At 42.9% G+C, this 26,255-nt stretch overlaps 2 protein-coding genes across 2 annotated transcripts in view; one reads left to right on the plus strand and one right to left on the minus strand.

Moving 5' to 3' along the window:
* Window positions 1-5,312, minus strand: part of LOC139367524 (protein phosphatase 1 regulatory subunit 1B-like) — a 32,056-nt gene extending 26,744 nt beyond the window's left edge. Inside the window, exon 1 of the mRNA XM_071105769.1 lies at window positions 4,894-5,312. Within this exon, the coding sequence (XP_070961870.1) occupies window positions 4,894-4,992 (99 nt within the window). The 5' untranslated portion in view covers window positions 4,993-5,312. The remainder of the gene's footprint in view (window positions 1-4,893) is intronic.
* Window positions 5,313-13,196: 7,884 nt separating this feature from the next.
* LOC139367525 (neuronal differentiation 2) lies at window positions 13,197-16,841 on the plus strand. The gene is made up of 2 exons (XM_071105771.1): window positions 13,197-13,423; window positions 15,415-16,841. Exons 1-2 carry the CDS (start codon window positions 13,197-13,199, stop codon window positions 16,502-16,504), a joined length of 1,317 nt encoding a protein of 438 aa, XP_070961872.1. The 3' UTR covers window positions 16,505-16,841.
* The last annotated feature ends 9,414 nt before the right edge of the window (window positions 16,842-26,255 follow it).

Here is a 26,255-nt window from a genome sequence, read left to right on the forward strand (position 1 = left end):
AGTTCTGGCCTGGTTTAGATCTTATCTGTCGGAAAGATATCAGTTTGTCTCTGTGAATGGCTTGTCCTCTGACAAATCAACTGTAAATGTCGGTGTTCCTCAAGGTTCCGTTTTAGGATCACTATTGTTTTCACTATATATTTTACCTCTTGGGGTTGTCATTCAAAACATAATGTTAACTTTCACTGCTATGCTGATGACACACAGCTGTACATTTCAATGAAACATGGTGAAGCCCCAAAATTGCCCTCGCTAGAAGCCTGTGTTTCAGACATAAGGAAGTGGATGGCTGCAAACGTTCTACTTTTAAACTCGGACAAAACAGAGATGCTTGTTCTAGGTCCCAAGAAACCAAGAGATATTCTGTTGAATCTGACAATTAATCTTAATGGTTGTACAGTCGTCTCAAGTAAAACTGTGAAGGACCTCGGCGTAACTCTGGACCCTGATCTCTCTTTTGACGAACATATCAAGACTGTTTCAAGGACATCTTTTTTCCATCTACGTAACATTGCAAAAATAAGAAACTTTCTGTCCAAAAATGATGCAGAAAAATGTATCCATGCTTTTGTTACTTCTAGGTTAGACTACTGCAATGCTCTACTTTCCGGCTACCCGGATAAAGCACTAAATAAACTTCAGTTAGTGCTAAATACGGCTGCTAGAATCCTAACTAGAACCAAAAAATGTGATCATATTACTCCAGTGCTAGCCTCCCTACACTGGCTTCCTGTCAAGGAAAGGGCTGATTTCAAGGTTTTACTGCTAACCTACAAAGCATTACATGGGCTTGCTCCTATCTATCTCTCTGATTTGGTCCTGCAGTACATACCTACACGTACGCTACGGTCACAAGACACAGGCCTCCTAATTGTCCCTAGAATTTCTAAGCAAACAGCTGGAGGCAGGGCTTTCTCCTATAGAGCTCCATTTTTATGGAATGGTCTGCATACCCATGTGAGAGACGCAAACTCGGTCTCAACCTTTAAGTCTTTCCTGAAGACTCATCTCTTCAGTGGGTCATATGATTGAGTGTAGTCTGGCCCAGGAGTGTGAAGGTGAACGGAAAGGCTCTGAAGCAACGAACCACCGTTGCTGTCTCTTCCTGGCCGGTTCCCCTCTTTCCACTGAGATTCTCTGCCTCTAACCCTATTACAGGGGCTGAGTCACTGGCTTACTGGTGCTCTTTCATGCCGTCCCTAGGAGGGGTGCGTCACTTGAGTGGGTTGAGTCACTGATGTGATCTTCCTGTCTGGGTTGGCGCCCCCCCCTTGGGTTGTGCCGTGGCGGAGATCTTTGTGGGCTATACTCGGCCTTGTCTCAGGATGGTAAGTTGGTGGTTGAAGATATCCCTCTAGTGGTGTGGGGGCTGTGCTTTGGCAAAGTGGGTGGGGTTATATCCTTCCTGTTTGGCCCTGTCCGGGTGTATCATCGGATGGGGCCACAGTGTCTCCTGACCCTTCCTGTCTCAGCCTCCAGTATTTATGTTGCAGTAGTTTGTGTCGGGGGGCTAGGGTCAGTTTGTTATATCTGGAGTACTTCTCCTGTCTTATCCGGTGTCCTGTGTGAATTTAAGTATGCTCTCTCTAATTCTCTCTTTCTCTCTTTCTTTCTCTCTCTCGGAGGACCTGAGCCCTAGGACCATGCGTCAGGACTACCTGGCATGATGACTCCTTGCTGTCCCCAGTCCACCTGGCCGTGCTGCTGCTTCAGTTTCAACTGTTCTGCCTGTGGCTATGGAATCCTGACCTGTTCACCGGACGTGCTACCTGTCCCAGACCTATTATTTGACCATGCTGGTCATTTATGAACATTTGAACATCTTGGCCATGTTCTGTTATAATCTCCACCCGGCACAGCCAGAAGAGGACTGGCCATCCCTCATAGCCTGGTTCCTCTCTAGGTTTTGGCCTTTCTAGGGAGTTTTTCCTAGCCAACGTGCTTCAACACCGCATTGCTTGCTGTTTGGAGTTTTAGGCTGGGTTTCTGTACAGCACTTTGAGATATCAGCTGATGTACGAAGGGCTATATAAATACATTTGATTTGATTTGATTTGTTCGGTTGGAAGGTGAACCTTCTCCCCAAGCACTCTGGAGCAGGTTTTCATCAAGCATCTCTCTGTACTTTGCTCCGTTCATCTTTCCTTCAATCCTGACTAGTCTTCCAGTCCCTGCCGCTGAAAAATCTCCACAGCATGATGTTGCCACCATCATGATCACAGTAGGGATGGTGCCAGATTTCCTCCAGATGTGTTGATTGGCAATCAGGCCAAAGAGTTCACTCTTGGTTTCATCAGACCAGAGAATCTTGTTTTTCATGGTCTGAGAGTCCTTTAGGTACCTTTTGGCAAACCCCAAATGGGCTGTCATCGGCCTTTTACTGAGGAGTGGCTTCCATCTGGCCACTCTACCATAAAGGCCTGATTGGTGGAGTGCTGTAGATGAACTCTGGAGCTCTGTCAGAGTGACCATCGGGTTCTTGGTAACCTCCCTGACCAAGGCCCTTCTCCCCCAATTGCTCAGTTTGGCCAGGCGGCCAGCCCTAGGAAGAGTCTTGGTGGTTCCAAACTTCTCCCATTTAAGTATGATGGAGGCCACTGTGTTTTGGGGACCTTCAATACTGCAGACATTTTTTGGTACCCTTCCCCAGATCTGTGCCTCGACACAATCCTGTCTCGGAGCTCTACGGACAATTCCTTCGACTTAATGCCCTGTTTTTTTCTCTGACATGCACTGTCAACTGTGGGACCTTATATAGACAGGTGTGTACCTTTCCAAAACGTATGTGTTATGGCTTTACACCCCCTTCTATATTGTGGATAAAGAGTTGCCTGTCTAACAGAACACAGAGGATGTTCTTTAATGGAAGCCTCTCCAACATAATCCAGATAGAATCAGGAATTCCCCAGGGCAGCTGTCTAGGGCCCTTGATTTTTTCAATCTTTACTAATGACATGCCACTTGCTTTGAGTAAAGCCAGTGTGTCTATGTATGCGGATAATTCAACCCTATACACATCAGCTACTACGGTGACTGAAATTGCTGCAACATTTAACAAAGAGCTGCAGATAGTTTCAGAGTGGGTGACAAGGAATAAGTTAATCCTAAATATTTATTCAACTAAAAGCATTGTATTTAAGACAAATCATTCACTAAACCCTAAACCTCAACTAAATCTTGTAATAAATCATGTGGAAAGTGAGCATGTTGAGGTGACTAAACTGCTTGGTGTAACCCTGGATTGTAAATTGTCATCTGTAATAAATACAAATACAAATGTCCAATTAATTGAATTTCCCACAGGTAGACTCCAATCAAATTGTAGAAACATCTCAAGGATGATCAACGGAAACAGGATGCACCTGAGCTCAATTTTGAGTCTCATAGCAAAGGGTCTGAATACTTATGTAAAGAAGCTATTTATTGTTTTAATACATTTGCAAACATTTGAATATACTTTTAAGCATGGTGAAGCTATTAATTAATATTGATTAATACAACCAGTCACTACAAATATATGGGTGTCCTTTCTAACTCAGTTGCCGGAGAGGAAGGAAACCGCTCAGGGATTTAACCATGTGGCCAATGGTGACTTTAAAACAGTTACAGAGTTTAATGGCTGCGACAGCATAAAACTGAGGATTGATCAACAACATTGCAGTTACTCCACAATGCTAACCTAATTGACAGTGAAAAGAGGGAAGCCTGTACAGAATAAAAATATTCCAAAACATGCATCCTGTTTGCAACAAGTCACTAAAGTAATACCGCACATAATGTAGCAAAGCAATTCACTTTTGGTCCTGAATACAAAGTATTATGTTTGGAGCAAATCCAATACAACACATTACTGAGTACCACTCTCCATATTTTCAAGCATAGTGGTGGCTGCATCATGGTATGGGTATGCTTGTAATCGTGAAGAATTGTTGATTTTTTCAGAATAAAAAAAGTAACGGAATGGAGCTGAGCACAGGCAAAATCCTAGAGGAAAATCTGGTTCAGTCTGCTTTCCACCAGACACTGGGAGATGAATTCACCTTTCAGCAGGACAATAACCTTAAACACAAGGCCAAATATACACTGGAGTTGCATAAAAAGACAACATTGAATCTTCCTGAGTGGCTTAGATCCTAACATGTATTGACTCAGGGGGTGTGAATACTTACATAAATGACATATTCCTCTATTTCATTTTTAATACATTTTCAAGATTTCTAAAACATGTTTTCACTTTGCCATTATGGGGTATTGTGTGTAGATGGGTGATAATAAAATATATTTAATAAATGTTCAATTCAGGCTGTAACACAACAAAATCAAGGGGTCAAGGAGTAGGAATACCTACTCAAGGCACTATATCTTAACTTTACTATTTTTATTTTAGAACATGTTTACTTATACTTCACTACACTCCTAAAGAAAATAATGTACTTTTTACTGCATGCATTTTCACAGACATCCAAAAGTACTCGTTACCGGAAAATGGTCCAATTCACACACTTATCAAGAGGACATCCCTTGTTATTCCTACCACCTCTGATCTTACGGACTCACTAAACACAAATTATTCATGTTTAAATTATGCTGAGTGTTGGAGTGTGCCCGTGGGTATCCGTTTTTTGTTTTTAAACATGACAATTTTACCATCTGGTTTGCTTAATCTAAGGAATGTGAAATTACTTTTACTTCTGATACTTAAGTATATTTGAGTAATTACATTTACTTTTGATGCTCAAGTAGGCTATGTTAAAAACCAAATACTTTTAGACTTTTCCTCAAGTTGCATTTCACTGGGTGACTTTCACTTTTACTTCTATTACGGTATCTTTAATTGAATTAAGTATGACAATTGGGTACTTTTTCCCCTCACACACACACACACACACTCACCATCTCCACCTGTCGCGGGTCCAGCTGAAGGGGCACAGCGGACGGGACTGAGAACTGGATCTTGGTTTTCCTCTCCTTGTCCTTGGCATCTGCGTCCATCTCTGCAGGCAGCACCGGGTCTTTTGCAGCTCTGACAGTCTGACCGTTCGACAAGGAGCCAAGCCACAGATGGCAAAGGTAGAACAACTTGGATGACTGCTCGCTTGTTCACTCCACTGTCAATTCACTGAATCCTGATGATATCCCTTGAGAAAACAAACGCAGGACTGCAAGTTTAATTGATCTCATTGACCATGCACTTGGCTTTGACTTTGAATTTTCCCTCCTCTCCTCTGCAACCGTTTTTCTCTTTTATTTGGGCGTGTGGTCTTTGGTGCTCCTTCTTTCGCGCTCCTTCCTGACTCGTGCTCACACGCTCTCTCTATTTGTCTGCCTGTGTTGAGGCTGTCAACTAGGTTTGCCTCTCTGTGAGTGGTTGGAGAGAGAGAGGGGGGGGGGGGGGGGATTGAGTGTGTGAGTGCGCGATGTTGAACTGAAGATGATTGGAGCTCAGTATAAAACATAATCTCGCCATGTGCTGCTGTAGTGTTTCGTGTCCTTGACCCTTGCTATTCAGTCTGTGTCTGTGTGTGTGCGTGTGCGCATGTGCGTTGCTCTGCGTGTATGTGTGTGTGTGTGTGTGTGTGTGTGTGTGTGTGTGTGTGCTGGAAAAGATGCATGTACTGTAGTGACGTAGGGAAAAAAACAAGCTTCCACGGCATATCTGATGAGGACCGTTAATGAAATACTAAAGTCAAAACACCACCTCAGTAATGTATCAAAAGTCCAACTTAAAAACTCTTCAGGAAACAAAACGTACATTGAGCCTGTCACTAAAGGACTAAGTTAAAATCCTGATACTGTTCAACATGCTACAGAATAACAGAATGTTGCCACTGGCTGATACAACATTGATGGAATTAGATTTAGTCTAAAGGTTTGAAATGTTCCCATTGCATGTATGTTGTGATAATGAAAATGTGAGCAGGGCACCTCAAACAAACCCTAGTCAATACATAAACCAATCATTTGATTCCGTTTTAAATCTTCATTGTCTTTTTTCAACCTTCAATCATTGCATTTCAAGAAATGCTGGACAAAATCCCTTATACACAGCATAGTAATAAAAAAATGGAATTGCAATGGAAAAACCTATTGCCATGGCAACTATTACTGTACACACTGTGTTGTGTATTAGTGTTACAGCGGCCAGTCCTAGTGCCCAGAGGGAGGGATGGAGGGAGGAAGGGAGATGGGGTGGAAAGGAGAGAGGGAGGGAATGGGGAAAACAGGGAGGGATGTATAGGAGACAGGGCGAAAGGATTGGAGGGCAGGTTCTGAGAGGGAGAACGGAAGGAGGAGGAGAGGAATCACAGCTCGCATGTAAACACAAACAGCTGTGTGCAGTTGGAGTGGCCTCGCCCTGTCTGTCTGTCTGTCTGTCTGTCTGTCTGTCTGTGTCTGTCTGTCTGAGCCTAGTGCCAGCCGGAGCTGGACAGGGCAGGGGGTCAGCAGGGCACTGGGCTGCTTAATGATGCGCAGGACTAGCTACACATAAAGTGAGCGAGGGAGGGAGTGGGAGGGAGGGACAGAGAGGTAAATGGAGGGAGGTGGAGAGTAGAAGAGAGAAGCAGGAAGGAGGGAGGAAAGAGAGGGGTGAAGAGAGGGAGGGATGGATGCAAAAAGGGAAAGAGAGGTGAAAAAATAAATGAGGGGGAGAGAGAGAGGGTGAGTGGGTGAGAGAGAAATAGTAATTATATGGGGGAGGGGTGATAAATTGTTAATACACTTGTAATTTAATGCAAATTAAAGCAGAATCTAGTGTTTTGACCTGCACTACATGCTGATAAATCACACAGGTAAAGATGCAGATGTGAACAGTTACTTGCTGGTAGAGGCTCCACCTGGGAAATAGGGTGTGAACACAGCCAGTGGACTTAACTGGGGCACCAGAGACTCCAAGAATGTACAATACTGTATTATTCCATCTGCAGTTTTCGGCTTCATCCGCTATAGGCTCTGGTCAAAAGTAATGCACTATGTAGGGGATAGGGCTCCATTTGGGACATAACCATCTTCTGCATCTCTACCAACGGCAGGTGATGGTAGCTGGGAGCAGCCTTCTGGTTGCCAGTTCACCTAACAGTACTATTGCCAGGCCGGGATTCAAGCTACTCCCATGGGATTGAGATGCACTGTGATTATTGCAGTTGCAAACACATTTCAAGGTGTCTTCATTTCTACAGTAAATGTGGAACGGACTGCCATGGGAAAAGCTGAAGAATTTGAGAGGATCGTGAAGCTATGCTACTGTAATATAGATGGCGCCCTCTACCTTTCAAGAGTAGAGGATTGCCATTTTCATAACTAAGATTGGCACAACACACATGCCAGGGCTAGGGGGGGGGGAAGGTGTGTACACCCAAACAATATGTAATAAGCATGCACACACACACACACACACCCCCCTCCCCCCTCCCTCCAAATAGCCCCTCCCCCCACCCCTCCTCCCTTAACCCACACCCAGGATATGACATAAGCTGATAAGAGCAGGCACGAGGTTAACGTGGGGGCACGATGAGCAGGTCTCTCTCATCACTCTAAACTAATGGCCAAATACAGAGATTACCCCACTGCTGCCACTGCTCCTCCTCCTCTGTCAGTCCTGTGATTATGATGGTTGTGTCCCAAATGGCACCCTATTCCCCATGAAGTGTTCTACTTCTGACCAGGTCCCATAGGGCTCAAGTCAAATTCAGTGCACTACATAGGGAATAGGGTGCCATTTGGGATGCAACCATGGTGATCTTCACAGATTCACAGACTCTGCTGAATGAGGACAGGAGAGGAGAGAGGCCACAAATTGATGGGATTAATCCACAGAGAGAAGGGGGGGGGGATAGGGAGAGATGGAAAGGGGGTGAAAGATAAGGGTTGGGAGAGAGAGGGGAGAGGGAGAGGGAGGGGGAGAGCGAGAGAGAGGAAAAGAGAGGAGAGAGAGAGAACAATGTTTAAAAATCATGTGTTCGGTTTGTGTTTATGAACATTTAGGCCTATACAATTCACCATGCAGAAAAATTGAACCGCTGTTGGTCATGGTCATGGTTGGGTTCAATTTCATTTCAATTCAGTCAATTCATGAAATAAACTGAAATTCCAATTCTAATTATCCTCAATGCTTCTGTATGACAAAAATGTGGAATTGCAATTTCAGTTAACCCCAACCCTGGTGGTGGTATCAACCAGTCTTGTTGCCAATGTAAAAAGGGCCTCACAGTGATGGATGTGTAGGTATACTACTAAAGTACCTGTATACGACCACTAGATGTCACCCATGCATCATATACAGAGTCAGTGCTCAAATGTGCTGATTTAAACACTGAGTGTACAAAACATTAAGAACACCTGCTCTTTCCACGACATAGAATGAACTGGTGAATCCAGGTGAAAGCTATCATCCCTTATTGATGTCACTTGTTAAATCCACTTCAATCAGTGTAAATGAAGGGGAGACAGGTTAAAGAAGTGCTTTTTAAGCCTTGAGACAATTGAGACGTGGATTGCCATTCAGAGGGTGAATGGGCAAGAATGGGCAAGACAAAACATTCAAGTGCCTTTGAACGGGGTATGGCTGTAAGTGACAGGAACACCGGTTTGTGTCAAGAACTGCAACGCTGCTGGGTTTTTCACACTCTACAGTTTCCAGGTGTGTATCAAGAATGGTCCACCACCCAAAGGACATCCAGCCAACTATATAACTGTGGGATAGCATTGGAGTCAACATGGGCCAGCATCCCTGTGGAACGGTTTTGACACCTTGTAGACCCCATGCTCTGACGAATTGTGACTGTTTTGAGGGCTAAAGGGGAGGGGCTCTGCAACTCAATATTAGGAAGGTGTTCTTAATGTTTGGTATACTCAGTGAACACCAACTGGCATATTACACTTTAATGCATTCATAGGCTATTAGAGTCATAGACTATTAGCGCCACATACAGTTGAAGTCAGAAGTTTACATACACTTAGATTGCATTCATTATAACTTGTTTTTCAACCACTCTACACATTTCTTGTTAACAATCTATAGTTTTGGCAAGTCGGTTAGGACATGTACTTTGTGCATGACACAAGTCATTTTTCCAACAATTGTTTACAGACAGATTATTTCACTTACAATTCACTGTATCACAATTCCAGTGGGTCAGAAGTTTGCATACACTAAGTTGACTGTGCCTTTAAACAGCTTGGAAAATTCCAGAAAATTATGTCATGGCTTTAGAAGCTTCAATTGGAGGTGTACCTGTGGATGTATTTTAAGGCCTACCTTCAAATTCTGTGCCTCTTTGCTTAACATCATGGGAAAATCAAAAGAAATCAGCCAAGACCTCAAAAAACAATTGGAGACATCCACAAGTCTGGTTCATCCTTGGGAGCAATTTCCAAATGCCTGAAGGTACCACGTTCATCTGTACAAACAATAGTACGCAAGTATAAACACCATGGGACCATGCAGCCGTCATACCACTCAGGAAGAAGACGTGTTCTGTCTCCTAGAGATGAACACACTTTGGTGCGAAAAGTGCAACTCAATCCCAGAACAACAGCAAAGGACTTTGTGAAGATGCTGGAGGAAACAGGTTCAAAAGTATCTATATCCACAATAAAACGAGTCCTATATCGACATAACCTGAAAGGCCGCTCAACAAGGATAAAAAAAAGCCAGACTACGGTTTGCAACTGCACATGGGGACAAAGATCGTACTTTTTGGAAAATGTCCTCTAGTCTGATGAAACAAAAATATAACTATTTGGCCATAATGACCATCGTTACATTTGGAGGGAAAAGGGGGAGGCTTGCAAGCCGAAGAACACCATCCCAACCGTGAAACACAGGGATGGGAGCATCCTGTTTTGGGGGTGCTTTGCTGCAGGAGGGACTGGTGCACTTCACAAAATAGATGGCATCATGAGGTAGGAAAATTATGTGGATATTTTGAAGCAACATCTCAAGACATCAGTCAGGAAGTTAAAGCTTGGTTGCAAATGGTTCATACAAAATGGACAATGACCCCAAGCATACTTCCAAAGTTGTGGAAAATGGCTTAAGGACAACAAAGTCAAGGTATTGGAGTGGCCATCACAAAGCCCCGACCTCATCCTATAGAAAATTTGTGGGCAGAACTGAAAAAGCGTGTGAAAGCAAGGAGGCCTACAAACCTGACTCAGTTACACCAGCTCTGTCAGGAGGAATGGGCCACAATTCACCCAACATATTGTGGGAAGCTTGTGGAAGGCTACCCAAAACGTTTGACCCAAGTTAAACAATTTAAAGGCAATGCTACTAAATACTAATTGAGTGTATGTAAACTTCTGAACTACTGGGAATGTGATGAAAGAAATCAAATCTGAAATAAATCATTCTCTCTATTATTATTCTGACATTTCACATTCTTAAAATAAAGTGGTGGTCGTAACTGATCTTAAACAGGGAATTTTTACTAGGATTATATGTCAGGAATTGTGAAAAACTGAGTTTAAATGTATTTGGCTACGGTGTATGTAAACTTCCGACATCAACTGTATCTTATTTTAGCATTGGTGATAATGGGTTTGCGGGATAGGTTCTCAACTAGGGGGCCTAGGATCCCAAGAGGGCCTCAGAGAGCTTTCAAGTGGTCTCTGAAAAGCCAGGTAGAAAACTAACAAGTAGAAAATAACAGCAGTAAGCCTGAGATATCTCACATTTGATAGGAGAGTACTGTTTAACAGGTATAACCAAATTAAAAGCAATGTTCATTTTGATATTTTGAGTATTGACAACGAATACCGAGCACAATTTACTCTTACATAAAAATGTCATCTCTGAAGTAGGGGTTCCCCAGATTTTCTGAAAGCATTTTATGAGGGCCTCGGAACAGAAAAGGTTGAGAACCACCTGCCAAGAGGTTAAGGGCCGAGCTTAAAAGCTGAACTCTGGGAACCTGAACCATGTCGCATCTCCTGCCGTGGTGGGCTTGAGCAAGGCACTTAAGCACCGAAACTGCTCTACATCCTTGAGTGCTGCTCTGTGGCTGACCCTGTGCCACCCCATGTGTGTATATTTGAGGAGGTTTGGTTATGCAGAAGACACATTTCTGTTTCTCAAATGGACAAGGAAGTATATATTCTAGTCTATTCTATTTTATTCTAAGAAAAAGTATCCTAAAGCTGGCAGCCGCAGAGTAATCCACTTTTGGGCAGACACTCCCCCCCCCCCCCCCCCCCCCCCCCACACACACACACACACACACACACACACAATGACAACCAGCAGAAATAGCCTAGAGGTGAATTGCACCTTGGTCATACCAGCATCTTGGCCATCTATTTAACTTTGCTCCCATCTTGCCCAAAACATAGGCTATAACTAAACTTAGTTCAGAATAATGACTAATTATTCATGAGGTGTTTCAATATTCAGCGTCATCTGTTGTAAGGGTAATGTAATAAAGCAAAAAGGAAGGTGTTTGGAACTTACAGGCAGACAGGTCTGGAGGATCTACAAAGAGATAACCCAATAAAAACGCAAGTATTGTAGACCCTCATCCATGGTCATCAAGAGCCGGAGTCATTTCCTGCAGGACATGAATCTATACCAGGACAGATATAGGCCTACCCCAAGTATCTAAAACAAGCACTCATCGTTTCATTTGATTTGAGTTATTTCGCCAGGATGGTCCACTCAGTAACAATCGCCACTGTTTTCCAGGGAGTCCTGGAGCATAAGAAATGCTCACTAGTCGTAAAAGACGATCAAGCTTGATTTCGCTTTATTTGGGTTCTTTCCCCATCGAAGAGTATAGATTAACAACATGTCACTTGTTTTCCATACTTAGTGATTCCTGCCAAAACCAGCATCTGGATCTAGACACACTGCTGTGGACAGGTTTCTCATTTTCTTTTCTTTTTTTGCTCTGGACTCCCAGCCTTGTGGTCTGCAGTACTGCTCTATGTCCTTATTGTCTGGTCGTTAATTGATTGATTTAATGTCTTTGATTGTCCACAGGGTTCACTCACCTGGTTTCCCATACAGGCCTGTATCAGTCCCATAATAGAGGGGAAGATTGAAAACCAGCAGTGCTGTGGACCTCAAAGCCTGTATCTGAGAATATTTGACAATAGCTATAAACCAGATCATTTTGGCATTCATATGATTTCCTTTGAAAATATTTCATGTCAACATTAGCGGAGCACTTCCTGAGTGTCCTGCATTGATGCTTCTTATTTATTATGCTCTGTGACATGCTATCATGAAAAGTATATAGGCCATGGCTATTACAACACAGCATATACAATATTATCACATTGAAATGAATAGAGCTATTGTTGCATTGTTTTTTCACTCACTACGCCATGCATGCTGCCACATATTGGACACCCGGGTCCGTATGTCTCCCTCTCCAATTCAAGATGGATGCCCTGCCCGGTTCAGAGTTTGAACGATCACAAAGAATGCGTGGCTATTGAAGATCTTAATCTTTTCTCAATATATATTCTTCAAATGAACTGCATTGGCGATGAGAAATTAAAGCCACACATCAGTCTCTAAGTGCCCTGTCATTGAGTGACAACGCTGACAGAATGGTCGACCTCTCGCTCTATGTCGGCTCAGTCTTCTTTTTGCCCCTCTTTCATTCCACCTTGTCCTCCATCTGCACTCTGGTGAGTCTGTCTGTGTCACCTTGGGCACCACCCATCAGTATCCATGCCCACTAGTCCTGCCAGGCGTGTGGGTATCTCTAAGCTAGGGGGCTCTCTCAGAGCACAGCCCTGATTATCTTGGTTCAATTGACTCATTTAAGTAATTGTACCTTGGTGGTCTTTATGGTTTACTCTTTGGTTTGGTGTGCAATTCACATTGATTCTATATTTTATCTGATTTTAAGAAGCAGTGATATATAAAATCCCTGTTATTTAGCCTAAATGCATAGCTAGGCCTAAATATATTCATAAATGGGTGTCCATTGTTATGCTGTGATAGAAGTGAAATCGGTCTTCAAAACGACATCAAACGAGAACATTTCCTTCCTTCTCTCTCTCCGTTTTTGTTACTATCTTTCTCCTTCCATTTTCATTGCCTCTCCTTCTCTTTCTGGCTGTGTGAGCGCGAGCGCAGTGACAGATGGCGAATCCCTCTTCCCTCGGGAATGCAATCTCTGTGAATGCGGGCGCATGTCAATCACCCGCGCTCATGTGATGGCTCTTGCCAATGACGTGCCAGCCATATGGCCTGGCATCATAACTGGTATGTAACCCACCCAGCCCTGGTAGAGGATGCCACACTACTGTCTCTGTGCGTTTGGGGTAGGGATAGCACAGCGAAGAAGCATCAAGCTAGGCTACAGCCGCACCTATTGGAGTGTCCGTGCAGGAGGGGTGTGGACTTGGACTGGCCACCCGGAGATGGTGTAAACAAACGCGCTTTCGCCCCTCACCGAGCTCCAAGACGGCGGTAGGTTGCATATTTTGGGATGGTCCGAAACGAATTATGGAATTAACACCAACGAGAGAATTTACACAAATGTCGAATGGAACATTTGTTATTTCATATAATTTATCGTTAGAGAAAAAACTGATTATCTTGGGCAATCATCGAATTATATTGTTCAGCGATATAAGGCTGCTCTCCTCGTTGTTTTATCTCCTATCTAGTGTGGCAGATCTAATCAAAGATACAATTTAATCCTGCTCCCAGCTCTTTATTGGAGCTATCATTTAATGCGAACACGGAAGGGGATTGATCCCACAGCGCGGAAGACTGTATTTAATAACCTAGCTAAGCATTTAATAAACTATCAATTCGACATACATTCTCCTAAAGATCTACACGCATTATTCTACTCATATCGCAGGCGTATCGATGGAGCAGTGTCATTTGCTTTGAGAGGGGGTTGGGACACTTTAAAGACCCTCAAATCTTATCTCCGTTTGAAATGGAGACATTTCGGGACAGAACCTAAAATCGAAATAAAAGGAAATCATGGTGTGTGTGTGTGTGTGTGTGTGTGTGTGTGTGCGTGCGTGCGTGCGTGTGTGTGTGTCCATGCAGAGCACTATGGGAGTGATTCTCTATAGAGTTACATGTAGGTTAATTGACAGGTATTGGTTTGCGTTAATTACATTGTACTTATATGATTAGAAAAATAAATCCACGCACTAACATGCACAGCTGGGCTCATTAATCTACAAGAGGCATTACGTGTTTCTTAACATGATCACAATATTTGGAACTCTAAAAGTGATTTAAGAACTATTTTCTAATATCAAGGTTGAATGATTTATCTAAAATAGATTGATAGATTAATGAATTTATTTGGCATGATGTATTGTGGACTTGGAGCCTGTTGTGCCAAGACCAATAGAATAAATCAAGTTGAAATGGAAGCTTCTTGTTTCGAAGTAGAATACTTCTCAGTCTATCAATTCATTGAGGAGCATCGTGATTTTCTATTTATTTCGATCAGTAGAAAATCTGTATTCTTACACATAATTAACCTGTTAATTGTAATTAGGCCTAACTCTTAGCGTAGTTTTCCCCAGCTGATTTTATCCTCTTTTTCCCAATCCTGATACCCTCCTCCACAAATCTTTTTGAAAACTGAATCTGCTTGATAGTCACATATGCGTGGAAATGGTTCTAACTCAATGCAAATAACAATTAAGTAAAGCGTGACTATTATCAGAAATTAGCGTTCATATATGAGTATATTTGAAAATTCCACAATTTATTCTGCCTGTGTTGGAATGTGGCCAGAAATAGTGGGGGGATGCGGAATGGGGTGAATGGGTCTACCCGACGGCCAATGTGCCCCGTGGGACCTTATAATAGGACCAGCACCGCAGAAACATGCTGTGAGAGGGCACGCCAAGGCACGTGCACGGGGAATTGGGGAAGAGCTTTCGTTGGGTCGCGTCTGTCGCCCCTCTATAGCAACAGAAACCCCCCAAATGTGTGAATGTAGGCTACAGCTGTTAGCCTACAACTTTAATTAGCCTACAGGACGAACAAAATTAATTAGGCAACTAAGATTGAAATATTTAATAATATGTTATTTTTGACGAGTAATCAAAGTAATTTTACACTTATGAATGAACAAGATGTCTAAAAGTATTGTTTTTATGCAAATACATTGTATTCTTATTATTACATTGGCATATTATATTACAGGCCTATAGAAGTTGGCTCAAGTGCACACTTAGGTCTAAAGGAATTTAGAACTTTGCATTCAACTATTATAGCTTATATGCCTATAACCCTTATTCTCTCACAGTATTTTTATTCAATCCATTTACTTTTTTTGTTGCATCTCGTCTGTCAATCAAAATCAACATTTGTATAAACAAAAATCTATATTCGGATAATACATAGCCTATACACCTATGCACTGTCTGAAACTGCTTCTCTAGGCCTTTAGTTCTCATCTGTCTTGCGATGTTTTCCAGTGCCACCATGTTGACAAGGCTATTCAGCGAGGTTCTGCCGGATGTCCAGAAGATCTCGGGTTGGGTGGACGACAGCGAGGGCGAGGACTCCAAAACCAAGGAGGACGACCTGGGTCACCTGGAAGACGACGACTTGGATGACGGCGACGCCAGAGAAGGAAGCAGCCGGGATCAGTCCGAGATGGCTGGGGATGACGACGACGACGACGATGACGTCGACGATGAGGACTGCGGGGATGAGAACGAGGGGGGAGACAAGCCCAAAAAGCGCGGCCCAAAGAAACGCAAGATGACGCCAGCAAGGATTGAGCGCTCCAAAGTGCGGCGTCAAAAAGCCAATGCACGAGAGAGAACGCGCATGCACGATTTAAACTCTGCACTGGACAATTTGCGTAAAGTAGTCCCATGTTATTCCAAAACGCAAAAACTCTCCAAGATAGAGACGCTGAGACTGGCTAAGAATTACATTTGGGCGCTCGGAGAGATATTGCGCAATGGTAAAAGGCCAGACGTGGTATCCTACGTGCAGACACTGTGCAAGGGCCTATCCCAGCCCACCACGAATCTAGTTGCTGGTTGTCTGCAGCTCAACTCTCGGAACTTCTTGACAGAGCAGTGTCCTGACGGGGCCCGGTTCCATGTCCCCAACTCCTCTTTCTCCGTGCACCCTTACTCCTACCCGTGTCCCCGTCTGTCTAGCCCTCAGTGCCAACCCGGCTCCAGTGGGCATATGAGGACCCATAACTACGGCTATGGCGACGCGGTCTACCCAGGGGCCGTCTCCCCGGAGTACAGCAGCCCTGACTACGAGGGCCATCACAGTCCGCCTGTGTGCGTCAACGGCAACTTTTCCGTGAGGCAACAGGAGTCTGTGTCACCGGATGCAGACAGGAACTATCACTATGCTATGCACTATTCTGGACTGTCTGCATCTCGGGCACCTGCTGCCCACGGCCTAGCGTTCGGCCCCTCAGGAGCGCGCAGCGGTTCCGCGCACTCTGAAAACGTGCCGCCGCCGTTTCATGACGTTCACTTACACCATGACAGGGCGCCCGTGTACGAGGAACTGAACGCCTTCTTTCACAACTGAATCCTCCAAAACCCGAACAAAACTAGCGGACCCCTAAATACCCAAATGACAATCCTAATGGTATAATAGTCTACCCATTTTGACACTGGATGAGGTTTTTAGAGGATGGGAGATGAGGTGGCAGGAATTGAGAGAAAAAGCCCTATATTGTCAATGTTGGTCCTCTGTTTTATTGATGTCATTCCTGAACTATCATCATGTACATTTTAAGGTGTGTCAGAAATCAATATCTCCAATCAAATGTCGACCTGTATGCAGAATATGAGTGCAATCAAAACAAATGATGTATAGGCCTACATGAACGAAACATGCTATGATGAAAAAAAAATAAAACGATATTTTATAACTGTCTGACATGCGGTGATTGACCAAATAAGTTATTTCTGACTTGATACATTGCGGGGTGGGGTAAACTGAAGGGCAAGGGCTCCATAATGGTATCGTCCCAAATAAATGATTTGGGGTACACAGGGTATTCCACGTGAGTAGGCTAATTCGTAAGAACTGAGTTAATCAAAACATTATTTCAGTGACAACAACCACTTTCTGCAGCAGATTCGTTTCCAAATCCATTATTGAAGGTAAATTTTCTTTGAACTCATTTTGGTACCAATTTTGAGCCACTCGCTGCATTCTAAATACGGCTAATCGCCAAATTGTATATGCCTATCCCTCTAAACTAGAGAAGCCATACTAAGTTACTTATAAGTTGACTGATGGAAATTTGACTAATGCTTAATTTAGGCTTTGAGTTCCAATATGATGATTATTTTAGAATCAATGTGTGTCTGGCTACACAATGATACGACATGGGATATAAATGATAGTAGCCTAGTAATCAGATAACACACATTTATGTTGGGAACAAAATAGAACAAGTACAATTTTTGGATCATTTAAGGAGAGGAAATGAAATAGGAAACTGATTGAGTCGGGGAAGAAAAATGTCTGATAGGCCTATGATATATACTTGGAGCCTAGTGTTAGACGAGACATTGCTACACTATTAGACCTACTGCAAAACAAACTCAACCCAATATTTATTTCTAAACGTTATCACATTACAATACTTGATCAGCTGCCTAATGCCCCCCTTCGCCTTTTTCATGTTTATCTTTTCCTTATCGGACATAAAGACATGTCGCAAATTGCTCTCAGCATATAGATGTGGAGAAATGTTACGCCTTTCCTCTACTATTTTTGGTTTAGGGATAAAAAATAAAAAAAATAAAAAAAACATGTTTAATATATTTCAAACAAACTTATTTCCCCAGTTAATTTAATATATGCAATTCATTGCAGACCTACGTTTATTTGCATATTTGAAAATAAGATGAGTCAAATCTAATCAACGTTTATTTGTCGCGTACACAGATCAGTAGATGTTAAAGCAGGTGCCGCGAAATGCTTGTATTTTATTGATTATATGTATTTTAACACTAGTTGTAACGAATAATTTTATTTGAACAAAATTAAACACCATGCTTAGCTTCTAAAAACGTAGCATTCTCGCCGAGTTAACAAATGCAAGACACATTTATGACAACATGTAGGCTATATCTTTCTTTAGAAATGTGGTGGCCAATGCGAATTATATAATATTGCTTACAATATTCCCATTTTACAGCATAGAACCATGTGTGTTTGTAGATGGTTAGTCCTTTATAAGCATGTTGGATTTAATATTATCAGTGGTGCTGACTTACTGAAAGGACCCGTCACTTTGGACCGCTGCCCCGGGACCCATATGTTCCACCGTCCGTCCGTATGATAAGCAGCGGGCACTGGGGAGCACGAAGAGGGGTCTGGCCCATCAAGGACTGCCCCTTAAACAAAAAGGGAATAATTAGCCTAATAGACTGTGTTGCACAGATATATTTCTTTGTAACTTATTTTCTGTTCAAAATCTAGCACCTAAAGTTTTTATTTCATTTGTTTATATCAAATACAATAGTCCGATTGCTCAGAATAGGCAGATAAATAGAGGTGATACATGCTAAAATAATGGCCTGAAATAACAGGCAAATGTGGGCCTGTTCAGGCATTAAAACGATCAAATAAGAAGTTCAATAGCCTTTAGCAGCCTATGTGTGAGAGCTCGCCTCGATCTACCTCTGGAAAATTATATTTGCCTGAAACAAAACATATATTTTTTCGTGCCTGATATTTTAGTGTTTTAACATCACAGGGGTCAAAGGCACTTTGGCGAGGCAAAGGCCCACCACATTCGAGAAAACAGCTTGCAATGCTACAACTTGGCAGGTCCTCAAATGTAAGTGTCTGGACCAAACAAAAATATTGCACTCCCACCAACAGATATGAATAGTAATTTAATTATATTCATTTACAATGACTTTATAGAATAACCATATTTACAGGCATACTTGTCGTCGATGTGCCTTTCACCTTTCACTAATGAGAAAAATTCACTGAACGTCCTCAACAATGAGAAGGGCGTGCGGCGGGCCACAGGTTGCACGCTGATTAGGTCGCGAATGAAAGGGTGTGATTTCAATAGGCCTATCTAAAGTATGTTGTTATCTTTATACATTCCCAAACTTACAGTCGTATAAAGTGAAAAAATATAAAACTGCGATGAATTACAACAATATTGCAGCCTAATGACCTGGGCCTCCTTTCCCAGTTGCGATGTAAGCATTATGATGATCGTACCAGTTGCTTCGTTAATTACGAAGTGTTAAATGTCGAAGTGTTTCTCAAACAAGCACGTCGAGAGAGAGAGAGAGAGAGAGAGAGAGAGACGTTCTCTTAAGTGCGTCTTTACACCATGTGTCGATTCTGATAGGATCGAAAGAAAATAAAATCTTACCAGAACACTATTTATTCCAGAATACTGACGACGGATCAGCTCCTAGAGAGACATAACCACCTATGGCTGCAAATATTGAGGCGTCTTATTATGCTTACCTAATTTTAGGGCACTAAATCACAGATTTGTCATATTATTACGCAGATAGTGTCACACATCATGAAACATATTGATTAAAAAATGACAGAGAGTAGCCTACTGGCAAAATCTAACAATATGATTGAAATACACATTCCCATGTTGCCTATTTATCTTTGAAAACAGTCATATCGGTTTTCATTTGAAGCTTCGTTGTATCTTTCACTTGTTTGTAAGATTGGCAAACTCTCTGGCAACTTTTTATTTGTTGTCAACTTCCTTGTGAAGTTATCAGCGGTCAGTCACATGAATACCAGCCTAAACATCTCGATTCTATGTTTAGCAGAGATCTTCTGTGAATAAAAAGACGCGGAATGGCAAAAAAAAAAAACGATGCACTTTGGCTGGTCTAGGACTGGTCTGGATCACTCGTAGATGTGCTAAGGTTTTTAAGAGCAACGTTAATGACGAAAGCTCTGGGAAACAGATCCGCCAGGCCACTAATGATACACCACAAGACGGTTCTAACGATCTTAACGATATGATATGGCTCTGGGAAAAGAGGCCCCGACCAATTTGAATCTAAACTTGAGGCCTATCCTATGGGCTAAATGCTGAACTCAACTATCATTTCGATAGCCACCGCAACCTATAGGCCTATGCCTGGGGCTAGCTTTCAACAAATACTCTAAAACGGTCTCATCATTTGGAATTCAGTGAAGTGAAGTTTCATTCCACGGTCGAGGGTGAAGGTCGGGCCATATAGGACACATAAAGAAAGAGCGGGGCGTGCACCCCTTTTTGTGCTATCCCTTCACTTTAACTGTAATGGTAGGATACAGTTTTGGGGGCGGGTGGTTGGCATTTGGTGGTGGCGACCGCTGCCAAAACGCTAAATGTCTCAGCACCAGTAGGCTAAGCACGGGAAGAGGAGCCCGCCCTCGCTCTGCCAGCTGTGCCACGTGCCAGCCAGCGCGCCCGGCCAAAGTGGTACTTCTGGGAGGGGCGAGTATTTCTTTCCTAATTCAGGGGCATCTGTTCATTATTCTCAAACGTTATAGGCTTTAAGAATGGTTCATGTGCGCGTTCCCGAACAAAAGTGACCTTAATTTTAATTTTTAATTATAAAAAAAATAAAAATATGACGTCCTTGCACCTTTTACTGTAAACAGCAGAATAGTTGTCTGGGAATTTCTGAAAGGGAGAAAGAGATGTGTTCCGTAGCCATATGGGGTTCTCTCAGTAGGCCTATGGGGCCTGATAAAAATACAACCAACCCCATTTTGCTGTGCATAGCCTTCATGACAGGTTAACATAACCAAAATATCAAGTTAATTTTTTAAAATACATAAATTAGACCTACATTAACTGATATTAATGTTAAAGTGATATAAACAAGGAACCCGGAAGATTTGCAGAGAAACAGATCAAATACAAATAGGATACTCATAATGATTAAAATAATAATACATTATTGCTGACATCCAATATTGTAATATGATTATTATATTTGCTATTAATTATCAACTATATTGATTTTGGTGTAGATCTAGGCCCACCAATAAAACGTATATGGTCATTATAAAATCATTCATTTGTTTTTAACCAGCCCTTGTGGGCACCAAATTAGATGTTATAATTACTTTAAGCAAACGTGTATCGCATCCTGCTTATAACTAAAGGTATGAAATATAATACCAAACCAGTAATGTATATATATAGTTATAAGCAGGATGCGATACACTTTTGAGAGGAGATAACTAAGAAAATGTGAGTGGACAGACTACAAGGTAACTAAGCTTACTTTATTCTAGTTCCAGAGAATATTGATTAATGGAATGACAAATCTCTAGTAGCCTAATCCTTATACTAAATAAACGTGTTTTTAGTTTTACACCTGAAGCCAGATGACAGACAAATAACCCAAACGAAAATGCCTATACATGTACAGGCATAAGTAACTGTGTGCTTGTATAATTTCGTTTAAATTGTCATTATCCAGAAACAAAACGTATTAATTTCAGCGAATAGACCTGTTTTAATCTGGCCTAACTAACTATTTTGCAACTGCTGCCAATTTTCACTAATCGGTCACTCTATCCGTGATCCACTGAAATTACGCCACGTGAGGATTGGGACACTGCGTTCCAAATTGGATTTAAAATGCACACTCCCCATCTGTGTAGTTTTATTTCAATTTATCAGATTAAACATTTGTCGGATTAATGTCTTAATTATTTTGGGATTAAATAATCTCTGCGCTAAATTATCACTATGGTTAATCATTTTCATAATACCTTCGAAGCACAAAACATCTATCCCACATTTAGCTTGCTATGTAAAAGAGCAGTCGTCATAATGAAGAGGCATATGCTAGGTTACATATGCAGCACATGCCTCTGGTTTCTAAAACGGATAAGTAGTCGAAATCACCATTTCAATAGTAAAAGGTGAGTGACAATATCTTGTCGTGAGACCATCATCACTCAAGCAATGCCTCCTGTGGATACTCCGGCCCATATGCCCCTCCTGTGTGAGACTGACACACACGCACACACACACACACACACACACACACACACACACACACACACACACACACACACACACACACACACACACACACACACACACACACACACACACACACACACACACACACACACACACACACAAATAAACTGTCTAAAGTTAGTACGAAGTATTAAACCAATATAAACGACATGGGCACTGCATTGAGACTGACTACACCCACAGAGGTCAGTTTCCTCCGCAGTGGGTACTGGCTGCCACCTCAGCTCTGCCCATCCGCCTGCCCGGCCATCTCACTCTGCCAGACTGTACGCCACGCCCAGTGCCCAGTGCCCAGTGAGGAACAGAATTCCACTGCATCAGTGCACAATGGAGGTGTGTGACTCTCAAATGCTCAAATGCTCACAGGAGACAAAGCGGGGGGGGGGGGGGGGTTCTCTCATGTGTGTGGTCCTGTATGCTACAGTATACCATACCATGTGTGCTTCAACATTAGTGTGCCACTTCACCTCAGTCTGCATATCTCAGATACCCAATACAGTCCGATTAAGCTGTCAATATCGTAGATCCATGTAAGTTCATTCTGTCAAGTGTCTTCGTATTGATGAGGTGGACACGTGTGGACCATATCGCAGGTGCGTGTGCCTGCGATATTTGTGTGTGTTTATACATCAGGAGTGTGTGTATACAGTGTATTATGTGCATGGGAGGGTATAGAATAGAGGTTGTTGCTGGTCTGCACAGATGGTGGGAGTGATTTTTCGGGGGGGGGGGGGGGGGTAGAGGAGAGGGGTGGGCAGCTCTGACGAAGCCATGCCACGGTGGTCACGCAGGCAGCCAGTAATTGGCCCCCATATTGACCAGTTTGTGGTGCTGTGGGGCGGGCAGCCTCCCAGCTGGACCTGTCAGATGGCATCGCATCCAGCTCATTGCCCTCTCCTATCCTCTCTTACTCTCCCCCTCTTCCGTCTCTTCCGTCTCTTTCTCTCTCTTTCTGTCTTTCTTTCTCGGTCGGCCTCGCTCACACGTGCACGTATGCAGATATGCACATCGTATGCACGCACACACTCCCACACACTTTCTCTCTCGCTGGCTCTTAACTGGAACATTAGCCTATGACATGAATAATATGTTTTAACGCTATTCTTACATCCTCTGATTTGTTATTTTTTCAATCTACTATAAATCTATGTTCATGAGTTTTCATGTATTATCTATGCCAAGGTTTCAGCCTGTAATTATGCAAGGTATCAATAAACATCACATCACAGATTATCATGGCCTCTGACTGAGGCCGTTTGAACTCTTTTGTTGATTTAACCTTTAATTCAAATGGCAAAGCAATTAAGAATAGATTTTATATTTGCGACGATGAACTGTCGGAGTAGTATGTCCAGATGAGCATATCCTTCGTTTGAATTGTTAAGAAGACTTCCCGAATGTCAGCCAGAAACATTCCAACCTGGCAACGTGTGGCTCCTAGGAGGAACATTGTGAGACAACATCAGAGGAACATTGCTGAAGTGAAATGAGAGGGGTTAGATAGAATGTGTCAAAAAATGATCTAATGCATTGTTTTTGTTCTCTGTAAGAGCAGGTGGTTGCCAAGTCAGGGTTCAGCCAAACAGTCTCAGGAATAAATGAATGTGCGTTTGTGTATGTGTGCGTGCGTGCGTGTATGTGTGTTCGTGGGTGCGCATGTGTGTGCATGCATGTGCATGTGTGTGTGTGTGTGCATGCATGTGCATGTGTGTGTGTGTGACAGGGTTGGGGCAGAGTAAGTGTGTATGTGTTGAAATTCAGTGGCAGCTGTTCATTAGTACATTACAACCACACTCTGGTTATTTCCGAAACAGGCAGACACACAACCAGATCGCCAGACTGGCCTACTGGCAGCACCACTGGGTATAATGGAATGGCCTGTTTCCTCAATGAATGAAACGAGGAAACAATGGACGCAAAAAGAGGAAGACTGACGCTGTCCACTATCCTCTGATTCTGAATGTCCCCAATGCTTTGTTGACTTTAGCATTGGAACTTTTACTCCTGTGACAAAGTCACCTCAAGTACCCCCCCAGCCCAGAACTACCACACTCAATTAAACTATTACACGGCTTTAGTGACATGTTGATTGGTTGAATCAGGTGTGCTAGTAGTTCTGGGCTAGAACAACAGAGGGATTAGGTCTAATTAATTGAAATTGCCATTTTATTATCATTATCAAGTCCTTGGCCCGAGCCAGAATGACCCACAAGGCAGGCAGCTTGATGTACATGTCCACCCCCTGGAGAGGACGTAAATCTATCGCAAGGCTGCTAGTCTATTTTATCATCATACAATGGCATAGTTGAGATTATTATTTATTTATTTATATTTTTTTAATGCGGAAACAACAAATAAAAGACCACAGAAGAGCAGAATGGGAACGTCCACACGGTGTATTTGGCATAGCTTTCAGTTTTGAATGTGCACTCAGGGTGTTGAGCCCATATGGCCCGGTGGATGCTTCAATTTCTATGAGCTGTAAATTAGACTTAAACACCTGGCTGTACCTGCAGTTTCACTAGCACTTCCCTGCAGTGTGTCTTCGGTAGGGTAACGGTTAGCACGCTAGTTCCTGCAGTACCGAGACGTTGTTGGCAAGGGTTCGCGTCCTGGGTTGGCTCTGGGACGTCAAACTGGCGCATACAGTGCTTTCCCTATCCCTCACCCTCCATCTCTCTTGGACCCTCACCTCTCTTTCAGTGCTCTCCTTCTCTATCTTTCCCCTTACCTGCCTGTTGTCATCTCTCTCTTCATTTCTCTCGTGACACCACAAGAGGCGCAAACACACCCATGTGTGTGTCCCTGCCTTCCATTCTCTCTCCGCCTGTCTTTACTCACCACCCCATGTCTCTCTCCCCCCTGGTCTTCCCCTCTCTCATCTCTGTCTTTTCTCGCCTGCATAAAGAGGAGTAAACACATCAACGTGTGTGTCCTGATGCGAGGCTTGAGATGCTCGAGATGGAGTGTTGACACAGCAGGCTCTGTTGCTTTTCTCCATCGCCCCCCAGATTAAAAGAGATTAGGACGGGAACGAGCTAGAAGTCTCACGTCAGGAGAGAATCATGGGTCGTGCTCAACACGAAACGGAAGAAAATTGGCCGAAACCGAGGAGGCATTATCTGAACTTGTCCAATAAGAAACATTCATTTACGTTTTCCTATCACAACATTTTTTTAAACGTTTTGCGACATTGTGCCCCAATGAATTTACGGCCCAGATTTGAACCTCTGTATTTGATTTCCTGTTCTTTTAAGTAATGCAGACAAAGAGCGAAGATAAAGGAAACAAATTCACGCTAGCATGTAGGCTACACGAGGCCTCTGCAGTAACATTTTGTGGGGCAGGTACTCAGTCTAAAAAGGAAGTCAAAGATCAGGAAGATGTATGTTTGCATCACTGAGCAGTGCCCAATAAATAATTAAATCAAATTGTTCATTGCTACCACCTCCCTCCAAATCAAAACCAAACATGGATTCCATGTTGTGTTCCCACTTTGTTCGCACACCTGTCTGTGTTTCACACCTGTTTGTCCTAGCTAATCAGCCTCGTAGACAAGGAAGCGCCACTCAGCGATGCAAACAACGCATTCTTTATCAGAGCTGTCCGAATATACCCTCCGAAGTGGGAAAAGCGTCACCAAACAGGCAAAGACACGAGTTGGTAAATAAGTTGCACTGTGGGCTAGTTTTATACTGCTAGAAGGAGATCCAATCGAGACACTGGGCTAGTCTTAGAAATCGCCTTCCAAACTTTAATCCTTAGAAGTCAACTAGACTCTTATAAGTCTTTTAGACCATTAAAGTCAGCAACAAAAGCTCTAACGGAATAACTAATATATCTTAACACCACGTTGTCGGGTAGAGATTTTTTTATCATGTTCAACGATGCCAAGCTCGGGGTTCCGAGCTCTTCACCACACCTTCCATCTCATTTAACTCGCCCTCATTCCCTGTCCCCTCATTCCGTTTGCACTCGACATCCCATCTCGATTTTTAACGCCGTCTTCCTCAGATTCAAATCCGACCTCTGCTTTCCTCATTCTCTTCACACCTCCTCTGCCTCTTTTTCCGCCCCCCCATTGCCCCTCAGAAATCCACGTTTCTGTGACCCTGTCCCAATATTCCTGTTCTTGTTCCATGATTCCCTCTATGACCTCCTGCAGACATGTCTCTCCCTGGGCTTCTCCTCCTGCCTTGCTCTATGATCACAGTCATTGCTATTAATGAACTCAAAAGCATTTTCTAAAATCTTCCAATCATGGAACCT

This window comes from Oncorhynchus clarkii, chromosome 16 (assembly GCF_045791955.1).
Source record: "Oncorhynchus clarkii lewisi isolate Uvic-CL-2024 chromosome 16, UVic_Ocla_1.0, whole genome shotgun sequence".
NCBI classification, from domain to species: domain Eukaryota; kingdom Metazoa; phylum Chordata; class Actinopteri; order Salmoniformes; family Salmonidae; genus Oncorhynchus; species Oncorhynchus clarkii.